The sequence below is a fragment of the Anomaloglossus baeobatrachus genome, chromosome 3, assembly GCF_048569485.1.
Source record: "Anomaloglossus baeobatrachus isolate aAnoBae1 chromosome 3, aAnoBae1.hap1, whole genome shotgun sequence".
Taxonomy (NCBI): Eukaryota; Metazoa; Chordata; class Amphibia; order Anura; family Aromobatidae; genus Anomaloglossus; species Anomaloglossus baeobatrachus.
In genome coordinates, this window is record NC_134355.1 from 557,596,935 (window position 1) to 557,609,203 (window position 12,269).

Below are 12,269 nucleotides of genomic sequence, written 5' to 3' on the forward strand. Positions count from 1 at the left end.
CCGTCCTTCTTTGTAACCACAAACAGGTTGGTGGAAAAAACCTTGACCCTGTTGCTGAAGAGGAACAGGGACCACCACTCCTTCTGCCCTCAGAGTGCCCAGCGCCTGCAGAAGAGCCTTGGCTCGCTCGGGGGGCGGGGATGACCTGAAGAATCGAGTCGGGGGACGAGAGGCGAACTCTAACTTGTAACCGTGAGACAGAATGTCTCTCGCCCAACGGTCTTTTACCCTTGGCAGCCAGGTGTCGCAAAAGCGGGAGAGCCTGCCACCGACCGAGGATGCGGATTGAGGAGACCGAAAGCCATGAAGAAGCCGCTTTGGTAGCGGCACCTCCGGTGGTCTTTCAGGACGTGACTTAGACCGCCATGAATCGGAGTGCCCTTGATCTTTCTGAGGCCTTTTGGACGAGGAGAATTGGGACCTGCCCGCGCCCCGAAAGGACCGAAACCTCGACTGCCCCTTCCTCTGTTGGGGTATGTTCGGTTTGGGCTGGGGTAAGGATGTATCCTTTCCCTTGGATTGTTTGACGATTTCATCCAAACGTTCGCCGAACAATCGGTCGCCAGAAATTGGCAAACTGGTTAAGCGCTTTTTTGGAAGCAGAATCTGCCTTCCATTTCCGTAGCCACAAGGCCCTGTGGAGTACCACCGAATTGGCGGATGCAACCGCCGTACGGCTCTCAGAGACCAGGACAGCATTAATAGCGTAAGACGCAAATGCCGACGTCTGTGTGGCTGCGTCAATTTGCGCTTGACCTGCTGATAGCTTGTAGCACCCATACGGCTGCAAATGCTGGGGCAAAAGAAGCGCCGATAGCTTCATAGCTGGATTTCAACCAGAGCTCCATCTGCCTGTGAGTGGCATCTTTGAGTGAAGCCCCATCTTCCACTGCAAGTATGGATCTAGCCGCCAGTCTGGAGATTGGAGGATCCACCTTGGGACACTGAGTCCAACCTTTGACCACGTCAGGGGAACAGGATAACGTGTATCCTTAAGGCGCTTAGAAAAAAAAACGCTTATCAGGACAGGCACGGTGATTCTGGACTGCCTCTCTGAAATCAGAGTGGTCCAGAAACATGCTCAGTGTACGCTTGGGAAACCTGAAACGGAATTTCTCCTGCTGAGGAGCTGACTCCTCCACTGGAGGAACTGAGGGAGAAATATCCAGCATTTGATTGATGGACGCAATAAGATCGTTCAATATGGCGTCCCCGTCAGGCGTATCAAGATTGAGAGCGGCCTCAGGATCAGAATCCTGATCAACTGTCTCCGCTTCATCAACCAGAGGTTCCCCCGCTGAGACCCTGACCAATATGAAGATGTCGAGGGAATTTCCCAGCGAGCTCGCTTAGTCGGTCAGGGGCTGGGGTCTGTATCAGAGACCTCACTCTGGGATCTATGAGACACCCCGGGGGGACCTTGCTGGTCCAACTGAGGGGGGCCAGGGAGCAATGATTCAACAGTGCCCCTGTGCTGAGATACCGGTCTGGATTGCTCAGTGGATCCTGCCGGTAGCGGGGTCGTACATGCGGCGCAGGCAGCATAGTAAGCCTGTGTTTGGCACTCCTGCCTTTTATGGGCGCCATGCTGTTGTCTTCCCTGAGCAACACAATATATATATCCAGAATCAACTGTGCACCATAAAGTGTAAAGTATATCTTATAAACATATAATTTAAAATTACACTCCTGCAGAAATGTGGCTAGCACCACAGATGCTGCATGCCCCCCGCTTAAAGCGGTTGTGAGGCCACCAGGGTCCCTGCCTGGGTCTGTCAGAATTTGTCCCCCTCTGCAGCGTTCAAGGAGCTGACAGGAATGTCCTGAGGAGAGGAGGGAGCCGTGGGCGTGACCCAGAAAGTGCGGGAGCTGGTGCCTGCACTGTGCACAGTGAGGGGAGTGGAGTATGCAAAGCATGCTCCAGCCCTCAGTGCTGCTCGTCCTGTGCAGCGTCCCGCCCTTCCCCTGCTTGTCAGGGCTGTGGGCGGGAGGAAGAAAGACTAGGCCGCAAAAAGCCGGGGACTTTAGTAATAAACGCGGCCGCCGTAAAAGCGCGGCCGCGTGGAAGTCCCCGGCGCACTACAAGTCCCAGCCGCGCCTCAGTGTTAAACATGGCGGCGGCGGTCAGCGCGGTAGTCTCCCTACATAAACACACTCAGCGATGCTGAGTGTGTAATGGCACATTAACCCGGTCAGCGCCGCGGTCCCCGGTGCACTAGCACACCCAGCAATGCTGGAGTGTTGCTGTGCTCGGTCCCCACGGGGACACAGAGTACCTCCAAGTAGCAGGGCCATGTCCCTGAACGATACCCGGCTCCTATCCATCAGGCTCCCAGGAGTTGTGGATGAAGCCCGGTCTCAGTGCCTGGAGACCGATAGGATCCCACTTCCACCAGAGCCCTGAGGGGGATGGGGAAGGAAAACAGCATGTGGGCTCCAGCCTCCGTACCCGCAATGGATACCTCAACCTTACAACACCGCCGACAAGAGTGGGGTGAGAAGGGAGCATGCTGGGGGCCCTATATGGGCCCACTTTTCTTCCATCCGACATGGTCAGCAGCTGCTGCTGACCAATCTATGGAGCTGTGCGTGCATGTCTGACCTCCTTCGCACAAAGCAAAAAACTGAGGAGCCCGTGGGAGCACGGGGGGTGTATAGGCAGAAGGGGAGGGGCTTAACACTTTTAAGTGTAATACTTTGTGCGGCCTCCGGAGGCATAGCCTATACACCCAATTGTCTGGGTCTCCCAATAGAGCGACAAAGAAAGGCGGGAATCTGGAGGCCCCATAGTGGTCAATGAGAGGGGAGGGGAGACATGCAAAGATGCTCCAGCCCTCTGTCGGTAATCCCGCCCTTACCCCTGACAAGCAGGCCTGGGGGCGTGATTTTTCGCGACTAGGCCGCGATGAAGCCGGGGACTAAATTTAAGGCTGTGCCCGACAAGCAGGCACGGCCGGCGCGGAAGTCCGATGAAAAAACAACGGACGGCGCTACTGGGGAGAAAGGCGACCTCTCTCCTTACCGTCCCTCCATGGGGACACAGAGTACCTTGAAGGTGCAGGGCCCGGTCCCTGGGGATGAAAACGCTCCGGTCCAGCAGGTTCCACCAGGGGCTGCGGATGGACACGGTCTCAGCAGGTGAATGACCGGTGAGGCTCCCACTTCTCCCAGAGCCGCATAAGGGATGGTGAAGGAGACGGCATGTGGCTCCAGCCTTTGTACCCGCAATGGGTACCTCAACCTTAACAACACCGCCGACATAGTGGGGTGAGAAGGGAGCATGCCGGGGACCCCATAGGGGACCTCTTTTCTTCCATCCGTCATACTATGTATGAGAAATCTTTTTTTTTTTTTCTTCTATGAGTGGATGTGTGCCTCCTTCCACACAAAGCATAAAACTGAGGAGCCCGTGATCCACGGGAGGGTGTATAGGCAGAGGGGAGGGGTTACACTTTTTTTTTTAAAAGTGTAATACTTTGTGTGGCCTCCGGAGGCAGAAGCTATACACCCAATTGTCTGGGTCTCCCAATGGAGCGACAAAAAAATACTCAACGTGGGCACAGCACTTCTGAATTCTCAGACTTTTCTGGCTTCACAATGGACATGCAGATTTTGCTGCAAATTTCTGAAAATCTGCATCAAAATCCGCATCAAAATCCGCAGCGTAGGCACTAGGTCTTACCTGTTACATTGTGTTATTTGCCTGGTTTTGTGTTATATGCCTTTGACTGTTGTGGATCCAATAAAATCTAATCATTGTGGTTCCCGCACCCTTGTGTTGTCTGAGTGGTGTTCTGCCCATGGGTTAGGAATTTGGGCTTTCAGTTGCGATGAGCCCTGGTCAATGCGGTCTTTCTAAAGGCTGCCGGGCCAGCGGACGAGAGCACCCACTGACCCCCATGTCTACACAATAATATTTTTATTTTTCTGCCGACTTAGCTATGTAAGGGATTTTGTTTGTGGGACGAGTTCTACTTTTGAATGACATCACGCATTTTTATCATGTAATATACTGGAAAGCAGGGAAAAATTACAAGTGAGGTGAAATTTAAAAGGAAAAAAAAAAAAGCAATTTAATAATTTGAGTTTTCCTTTTATACAGTGTTTATTATGTAGTAAAAAAAATTACACAGCAATATGATAATCCAGGTCGGTACGAATACAGAAATACCAAAAATGCATAATTTTTTTTTTTTTCTTTTTTTTTTTAATGTTTTCAGTGGCAAAAAAATTCTTGGGTAAATTTGTTAAAACGAAAGAAAAAAAAAAATGAACAGGCTAAGAGCTATAGCAGGAGCCTCCACTCCACGTGCGACTTTTAGGGAATAAGATGGTTGACGATTACTCATCTGCTGGCAAATGTGCATGATCAGAGCCCACATATGACGACGTACCAATACATCATTTGTGATCTCACAATGTAGTAATCTTTCTAGGAATTAATTTTCTTCTTTATACGATTACAATGTTTATTCCAAAGATTTTACCAAAAAAACAAAACACTTTAATGAAAAGATAATCACCTTCAGGATGTTCTCAGAGAAGGCCAATGGGACATTTGGGAGATGGGCAGACTGAGCCGTCATAGTCAGGGGACTAGCTGAGTGATTGGGGACCATCTGTAACTGGGGGTAAGGTCTGACCACCACGGCTTCTTGCTTGTCATCCCTTGGAGGAAGGAGTGCATTTGCTGTAACGATGTCCCGTGATGGACCGTCCATTTCCCGTAAAGGCTCATCACCACCTTAGAGGAAAAAACAGTGGTCTTCAATTATTAATGAGAAACAAAAACAGTCTGACATCGTGATATAAGAAGATTTACTACAGAAATAGTTGCACAGTGTACTCTTTATTAGACAGTTATCTTTATTAGACTGTCAAAACTCAACCGCAGCTCTGTACAAATGGGGGACTGAGAATCGCTATTCTCGTGACTGCTTGGGGGGTCCCAGCAGCAACTTATCACCTATCCTGTGGACAGGCAAAAAGGGGGTTGACCCACAATTACAACTTAGAGAAGACCTTCCAAGAAATGTATTATTCTCTAAATCTGGGTAGATATATATGTAATGTAGTGTAAGTGCAATATACTCACCGATCACAGTCTGACCCAGTTTCCAGTGTCACTCCGTCCTTTTCTCACTAACGTGACGAAGTTCTGACTCGCCGGATCACAATGGGGTTTGTGTGGCTTTTACAATACAAGTTACGGAGCGTCAGAAAAAAGATCCAAAAGCTTTAATGGTAAAAAAAGACTTCCGGGTCACAAAAATAAAGCCCAGAGTGACCTGGTGAATTGGAATGTCAGTCATGTGAGTGAGAAGAGAAATGGAGCGCCGCTGGAAACTGGGCAAAACGGGGAGAAGTATTATATTGCACTTACAGTACATCACATATAGGCTATGTGCCCACGCTGCGGATTTACCGCGGATTTTGCCGCGGATTTGCCGAAAATCTGCAGCAGCGGCACTTCCAAGCCATTTCAATGGCATTTTGGAAATGCTGTGCCCATGCTGCGGATTTTTCCGCGGCGGATTTGCCGCGGATTTTGATCCGGAAAAATCTGCAGCATGTCAATTATTGTTGCGGGTTTTGTTGCGGATTTTTCCCATGCAAGTCAATGCAAGGTGTAAAATCCGCAAGAAATCCGCAGGTCTGTTCCCACAGGCTCTTTTTCCTGCGGATTTGGTGCGGATTTCGCAAACAAATCCGCAGGAAGTGATGTAGGATAGTTCAGGAAGAGGAAGTTTCACCATTTTGTAGTGTAGAGTAGTGGCAGTGTAGTCGTGTTGTGTCCGGACTCTGGATTGCCAGCTAAAAGCAGCTAGTTACAGGCTGCTTGCTTTTAGCTGGGAAAACAGGATCCCAGGTCTTTTTTCACAATTATTTAAAAAAAAAAAAAAAAAAAAATGTGCTCCGCTGTATTTTCACTGTCCAGCCCGATGCAAGCAAGCAACTGAGGGCTGTGCTTCTCAGCGGGATAAGGCTGAAGCATTCTCTGCCCCTCCCGCTGAGAAAAACAGTCCTCAGCTGCCCCTGAAAAAAGAGAATTTTGTTACTTACCGTAAATTCTTTTTCTTATAGTTCAGTCATGGGAGACCCAGACCATGGGTGTATAGCTTCTGCCTCCGGAGGACACACAAAGTACTACACTCAAAACGTGTAGCTCCTCCCTCCTAGCATATACACCCCCTGCTAGCCAGTCCTAGCCAGTTTAGTGCAAAAGCTGAAGGAGGACATCCACCCACAAGTAGAGACAGAGTAAAACCCGGAACAACCGGAACCTCTGTCTACAACAACAGCCGGTGAAGACACACGGAACAAGAAACCTGCCAACAGGCAATAGGGAGGGTGCTGGGTCTCCCATGACGGAACTATAAGAAAAAGAATTTACGGTAAGTAACAAAATTCTCTTTTTCTTTATCGTTCCTATGGGAGACCCAGACCATGGGACGTTCTAAAGCAGTCCATGGGTGGAAATAAACAGACAAACTGAGAAGCAGGCGAAACCTAACTTCACAAATGGGCGACAGACGCCTGAAAGATGCGTCTGCCCAAGCCCGCGTCTGCCAAACCATGAGCATGCCTTGGGTAGTGCTTCGAAAAAGTATGCAGACTAATCCGAGTGGCAGTCTGACAGACCTGCTGAGCCGTAGCCTGGTGCCTGAAAGCCCAAAAGGCACCGACAGCTCTGATCAAGTGTGCCCTGATCCCCGGCGGGGAAGGCACTGGAGTACACTTGTAGGCATCGGAAAAGGCCGACCTAAGCCAACGAACCAGGGTCGGCTTAGATGCCGAGAGACCGCTACGCTGACTAGTGGTCTGCACTAGAGAGAGGTGCACCGCCTAATAACGGCGGTGCGAGACACACAGATCCAGAGCGCCCGCACCAGATCCAGGATATGCAACGCTTTTTCAAAGCGATGAACAGGAGCCGGACAAAAGGAAGGCAGGAAAAATGCCCCGGTTAAGGTGAAAGCAGCAACCACCTTAGGGAGAAAGTCCGGAGTCGGACGGAGACCACCTTGTCTTGATGAAAAAAAAACAAAAAAGGGGGTGACTCCGAAGAGAGTGCAGCCAAAACAGAGACTCTCTGGCGGGAAATTATGGCCACTAGAAAGACTACTTTCTGTGAAAGATGAAACAAAGAAACCTCCCTAAGAGGCTCAAAGGGGGGTTTCCGGAAACCGTGAGGACCGGATTAAGGTCCCAGGGCTCCATAGGCCGCCGGTAAGGCGGAATGATGTGAGATGCGCCCTTGAAGGAGCGCACCGGAGCCAGCCGGACGATACGCCGCTGGCACACACTGACAGAGCCGAGACCTGTCCCTTAATGAGGGATAGTCCTAGCTGTAGACCGGACTGTGGAAGGGACAGGAGGGTCGGCAAGGCCAAAAGGCCAAAGGACACTTTGGAGCTCGAGTCATAGTGGAGATGACTTCAGGAGGGATACCAGAAGTCGTCAAGATCCAGGACTCAAGAGCCACGCCGTCAATCTGAGAGTCCAGAATTCTGGCGGAAAAAACTGACCTTTTGAGAGAAGGTCTGGACGGTCCGGAAGATGCCATGGCAACACTACGGACAGATGGAGCAGGTCAGGGTACCAAGCTTGCCTGGGTCAGTCTGGAGTATGAGAATGACCCGACGGCCCTCTTTACTGATCTTGCGCAGGACTCTGGACAAGAGCTAGAGGGTGAAACACGTAAGAGAGACGAAGCTGGGACCAAACATGAACCAGTGCGTCTGCCGCAAAACCTGAGGATCGTGGACCACGGTTGGACAGCTGAAATAGTCTGCCTTGCAGTTTTCACGTCTAGGATGTGGGCTGCGGATACGGTGGACTAGGAGTCCCTCGTCCACTGAAGAATGCGTTGAGCCGCCAACATTGCCAGGCGGCTGAGTGTCCCGCCCTGGAAGTTGATGTAGGTAAACGCTGTCACGTTGTCCGACTGGACTCGAATGTGCTTAGCCGCCAACAGATGGAGAAAGGCTTAGAGAGCTAGAAATACAGCTCTGATTTCCAGCACATTGATCCAGAGGGCTGATTCGGACAGAGTCCAAGCGCCCTGCGCTCCACGGTGGAGATATACTGCTCCCAAGGCGGATAGACTAGCATCCTGGTGAGGATCACCTGGGACGGGGCCAGGAAGGAGCGTCCCTGAGACAGAGTGGCCGAAGCCACCACTGAAACGAGCCCCTGGTCTGTGGCGAAGCCACCACCCCGTGGAAGGGAGGAAGTTCGCTTGTACAGCGGAAAATATCCAGCCTCAGAGGACGCAGGAGAAACTGGGCAAGGGAATCGCTTCCATTGACGCCACCATCTGACCAGTACCTGTATTCGGTGCCTGATAGAACGACGTCGACCGCCAGCGGAGGGACTACTGTTTGACTAAGGGCAGCTTCACAAGTGCCGACAGAGTCTCGAATTGCGTCCCTGGGAACGGGAACTTCTGGTTCGAAGTCAGAGTGGACTTGGACAGAATGACAAGCCACCCGAATTGGTTAGAGTGGCGAGAGTGAGCGAAGCACTCTGCTAAGAGTCTGCACTGGATGAAGCCCCGACAAGAAGACCGTCCAGGGCAAAAGATCACTGCCAATCCCTAGAGGTGCAGGACCCTAATCACAGTTGCCCCAACCTTGAGAATACTCGAGGGGCCGTGGCTAACCCCAAGGGAAGAGCCACGAATTGGACCACTCCGATTGCAAAACGTAGCCAACGCTGGTGTGAAACTGCGATTGGCACCTGCAGATAGGCATCTCTGATGCCGATGGATGCTAGGGAATCTCCTTGGGTTATTGATTGATCCGGTGAAAAACACACGGAACAAGACCGAGACTCCATGTGAAAACGCCACACCTGAACATGCTTGAAAAGCTTAAGATCCAGGTCGGAAGGCACCGCCCTCTTCGGGGACTAGGAATAGATTTAAGCAGAAATCTCAGAACCGTTCCCAGTTGGGAACCGGTACAATTACTCCATTGGCCTGGAAGAATGCCACGGCCTGTGAGAAGGCGGCGGCCTTGGAGCCGGGGGGAGTTGACAGAAAAAATCTGTTTGGCGGGTGGATAGAATTCTATCCTGTAGCCATGGGAGATATAATCCCGCACCCACTGAACGGAGACGTGTTAACTTAAAACCATACGTCGCCAAGTGGGAGAGCCTGCCACCGACCAAGGACGTTGTTGGCGTGGCTAGATAGCTCGGAGGAAGCTGACTCAGTGGCAGCATCTCCTGCGGTTTTCTGAAGACGCAGCTTCGAGCGCCATTTGGGTTTATGAACCTTGGCCGAGCTAGTGGACGAGGCCGAGGGCTTAGAGAACGATCAGATGGAGGAACGAAAAAAAAAAAAAAAAAACGAAACCTCAACTGATTCCTGCCCTGGCAGGTTTCCTGGTTTAGGTTTGTGGCATGGAAGAACTCTTCCCGCCAAGAGCTTCCTTAATTTCATCCAGTTGGTTCCGAAGAGACTGGTCCCAACAAAAGGGAGCCCAGCAAGGAACTTCTATAGAAGCATCTGCCTTCCATTTCCGAAGCCACAGGAGCCTGCGGATAGCGAGGAAATTAGCCGAGGCCACCGCAGTGCGGTGTCCAGCATGGCAGACATGGCATAGGATGAAAAGACTGAAGTCTGGAAGTTCAGGCAACCATTTCGGGCATAGAGTCCCTGTGAGGGAATGCATCTCCTCTAGAGAAGCAGAGAAGGCTACAAAAAAACCCGCACTGCTGTAAAGCTGAGGAGAACGAAGCTCCTGCCGTCCCCATACAGATTTGGCCAGAAGGACAACCTGGCGGACCGCAAAACCTTAAGTGAGGAGCCATCAGCCACTGACATAACGGTCCGGGCTGAGCCACCTTTGGTGAATGAGCCCACTCCTTGACCACCACTGGTGGAAAGGGAAAACCAGTCCTCAGAACCACGCTTCATGGGAAGCGACTGTCAGAGCGGACCCTGGGCTTGGTCACAGTGGCCTGAAAACTGGAGTGGTTAAGGAACACACTTTGTGTTCTCCTAGGCAAGGTAACTCCGGCGGATTGAGGTCCAGTACAAAATTAATGTACAGTGGGAGCCTTATAGAGGTGCCGTCAGCCACTGATACAACTATCCGGGCTGAAAGTCTAGACACCGGAGGGACCACCCTTGGCGAATGAGCTCACTCCTTGACCGCCTCCGATGGGAGGGGGAAACAGTCATCAGAACCCCGCTTTGGGGTCTGACAGGACACGCTGTGGGCTTGGACACAGTGGGCTGAAAACTGGAGTGGTTAAGGAACACACTCCTTGTCCTGTTTAAGGTATACTGATGCCTTTCTGCCAGCGGGGAATACTCCCCTGATACAGGCGGATGGAGGTCCAGTACAAATATAATGGACGCAATCAAATCAATAGCATCTGCGTCACCTACGGACAGATCAATGGTACATAAAGTAGCGTCCGAGCCCCTGGTAGAGACATCCTCCTCGTCCAGTGAGTCAGCTCGTGAATCAGAGCTGCGGGACGGGGAAGGACAGGGGACCCTGCGTCTCCATGTCAGGAGGACGGGGTCTGAGACAAGAAGGAGAGTCATCTGTGAGCTTTGCTGAGCGAGCTGTAGCAGAAAACGCCCTGAGAAGGGGGCTAATGCATGCTCAGCAGATTCCGGGACAGCCGACCCCTGGAAAGAGCGGATTCTAGCCAAACCGGGGGTCAGCCACCGAAGCCGGAGCAGCTGGAGGGACCACTGATGAGCCTCCAGGCTGAGGGGCCACTGTGTTTATGAGCTCGGTACAGCCGTACAAGACTACATGCAGTGCATAATAAAAACAGCCTTGCACTGATGTGAGACATGCTGCAGAGGTGGGGGCTCTGTCCTAGAATGGCCCCCAGCATATAAAAACAGATAAAATAAGCAGCTGCACAAACCGGAGGTTGTGGCTGCCAGATCGTTTAAACAGACATTTCTGTGCCCTCCAGTCCCTCAGCCCAGGCCCCCACTTGTCACAATGTGGAATCTCTGTGCCTATGCAGGCACAGAGAACGCTGAGAAAATGGCGACCGGAGCGAGGAGAGGGGGCGGGGCCTACTCTGAGAGCGGCAAATGAGGTATACAGGGGAGGGAATCCTTCCTCAGTGAGGAGTGTCCCTTCCCTTGTGCTGCACAGCCGCTGGGCGGAGCCACACTGTCCCTCTGCATGACTGACATGCAGAGGCAGTGGAAACCGAAACTAGGCCTCAGGCGAAGCCGGGGCCTAGATTTAAACACGCGGCCGGCGTGCAGGCACCATCGGCGCGGTTCTCCAGTGAAAACTGGAGAACCGGCCGGAAATGTTAACACAGACATATAACACACTCTCCCCAATAAATAAAGTATAAAGGACCCCTGGAAAGACCACTTTCTGTGGTAATAACGTCTCATATACTTAGCTTCTGAGACGCAGGTTGCCAGGTCCCTGGGGGGTGATCGCTCCGTCCAGTAGGATCCTGAAAAAGGGCTGCGGATGGAGACCGGTCTCCTGCAAAGCAGTGAGAACCGTGTTGGCTCCCACTTCAAGCCAGAGCCCCAGGGGATGGTGAAGGAGCGCGGCATGAGAAGGCTCCAGCCTTGGAAAATCAACCTTAACAGCACCGCCGACACAGTGGGGTGAGAAGGGACATGCCGGGAGTCCAGCTGGACCCGCTTTTCTTCCAAATCTTTGATCCAAAAAGGAAAAATCAAAAATCAGAGAATGCATGTGTGTGTGACCTCCTGAAACACAAGGCATTGAACTGGCTAGGACTGGCTAGCAGGGGGTGTATATGCTAGGAGGGAGGAGCTACACGTTTTGAGTGTAGTACTTTGTGTGTCCTCCGGAGGCAGAAGCTATACACCCATGGTCTGGGTCTCCCATAGGAACGATAAAGAAATGGCGGCTCCGTTGTGAAGCGCCATTCACAGGTGCTGTACCGAGGCTCATCCAGCTGCCCTGATGCATTGGCTGGCTGGGTAATTACGGGGTTAATGCCAGTTTTCTGCAAACTGGCACTAAGCCCGAGGTTCATAATGTCATGCCTGTGTAGACACGGCCATTATGAACCTCCGTTTAGTACTAAAGAAAAGAAAACACTTTTTTAAAAAATTTTATTTGAAAGAAAAACACACAAACATCCCTGATTGCCATCTTTATTACTCCCTGAATCCCCTGACGATAATCCATGACAACTCCGAGCCGGGCTCCGATGTGCACCCGGCTGACCCGGGCACTGACGTCAGCCGGTGACAGCAGCCGTCAGTGTATTATTAAATGCTGCACAGC

General features: G+C 51.6%; 1 protein-coding gene across 7 annotated transcripts in view; it reads right to left on the bottom strand.

Annotated features, from left to right (window-relative positions):
- SAP130 (Sin3A associated protein 130) overlaps window positions 1-12,269 on the bottom strand; it is a 123,190-nt gene that overhangs the window by 76,295 nt on the left and 34,626 nt on the right. For all 7 annotated transcript variants that reach the window (XM_075340835.1, XM_075340836.1, XM_075340834.1 and 4 more), the window contains exon 3: window positions 4,524-4,744. In XM_075340835.1, the coding sequence (XP_075196950.1) occupies window positions 4,524-4,744 (221 nt within the window). The remainder of the gene's footprint in view (window positions 1-4,523; window positions 4,745-12,269) is intronic.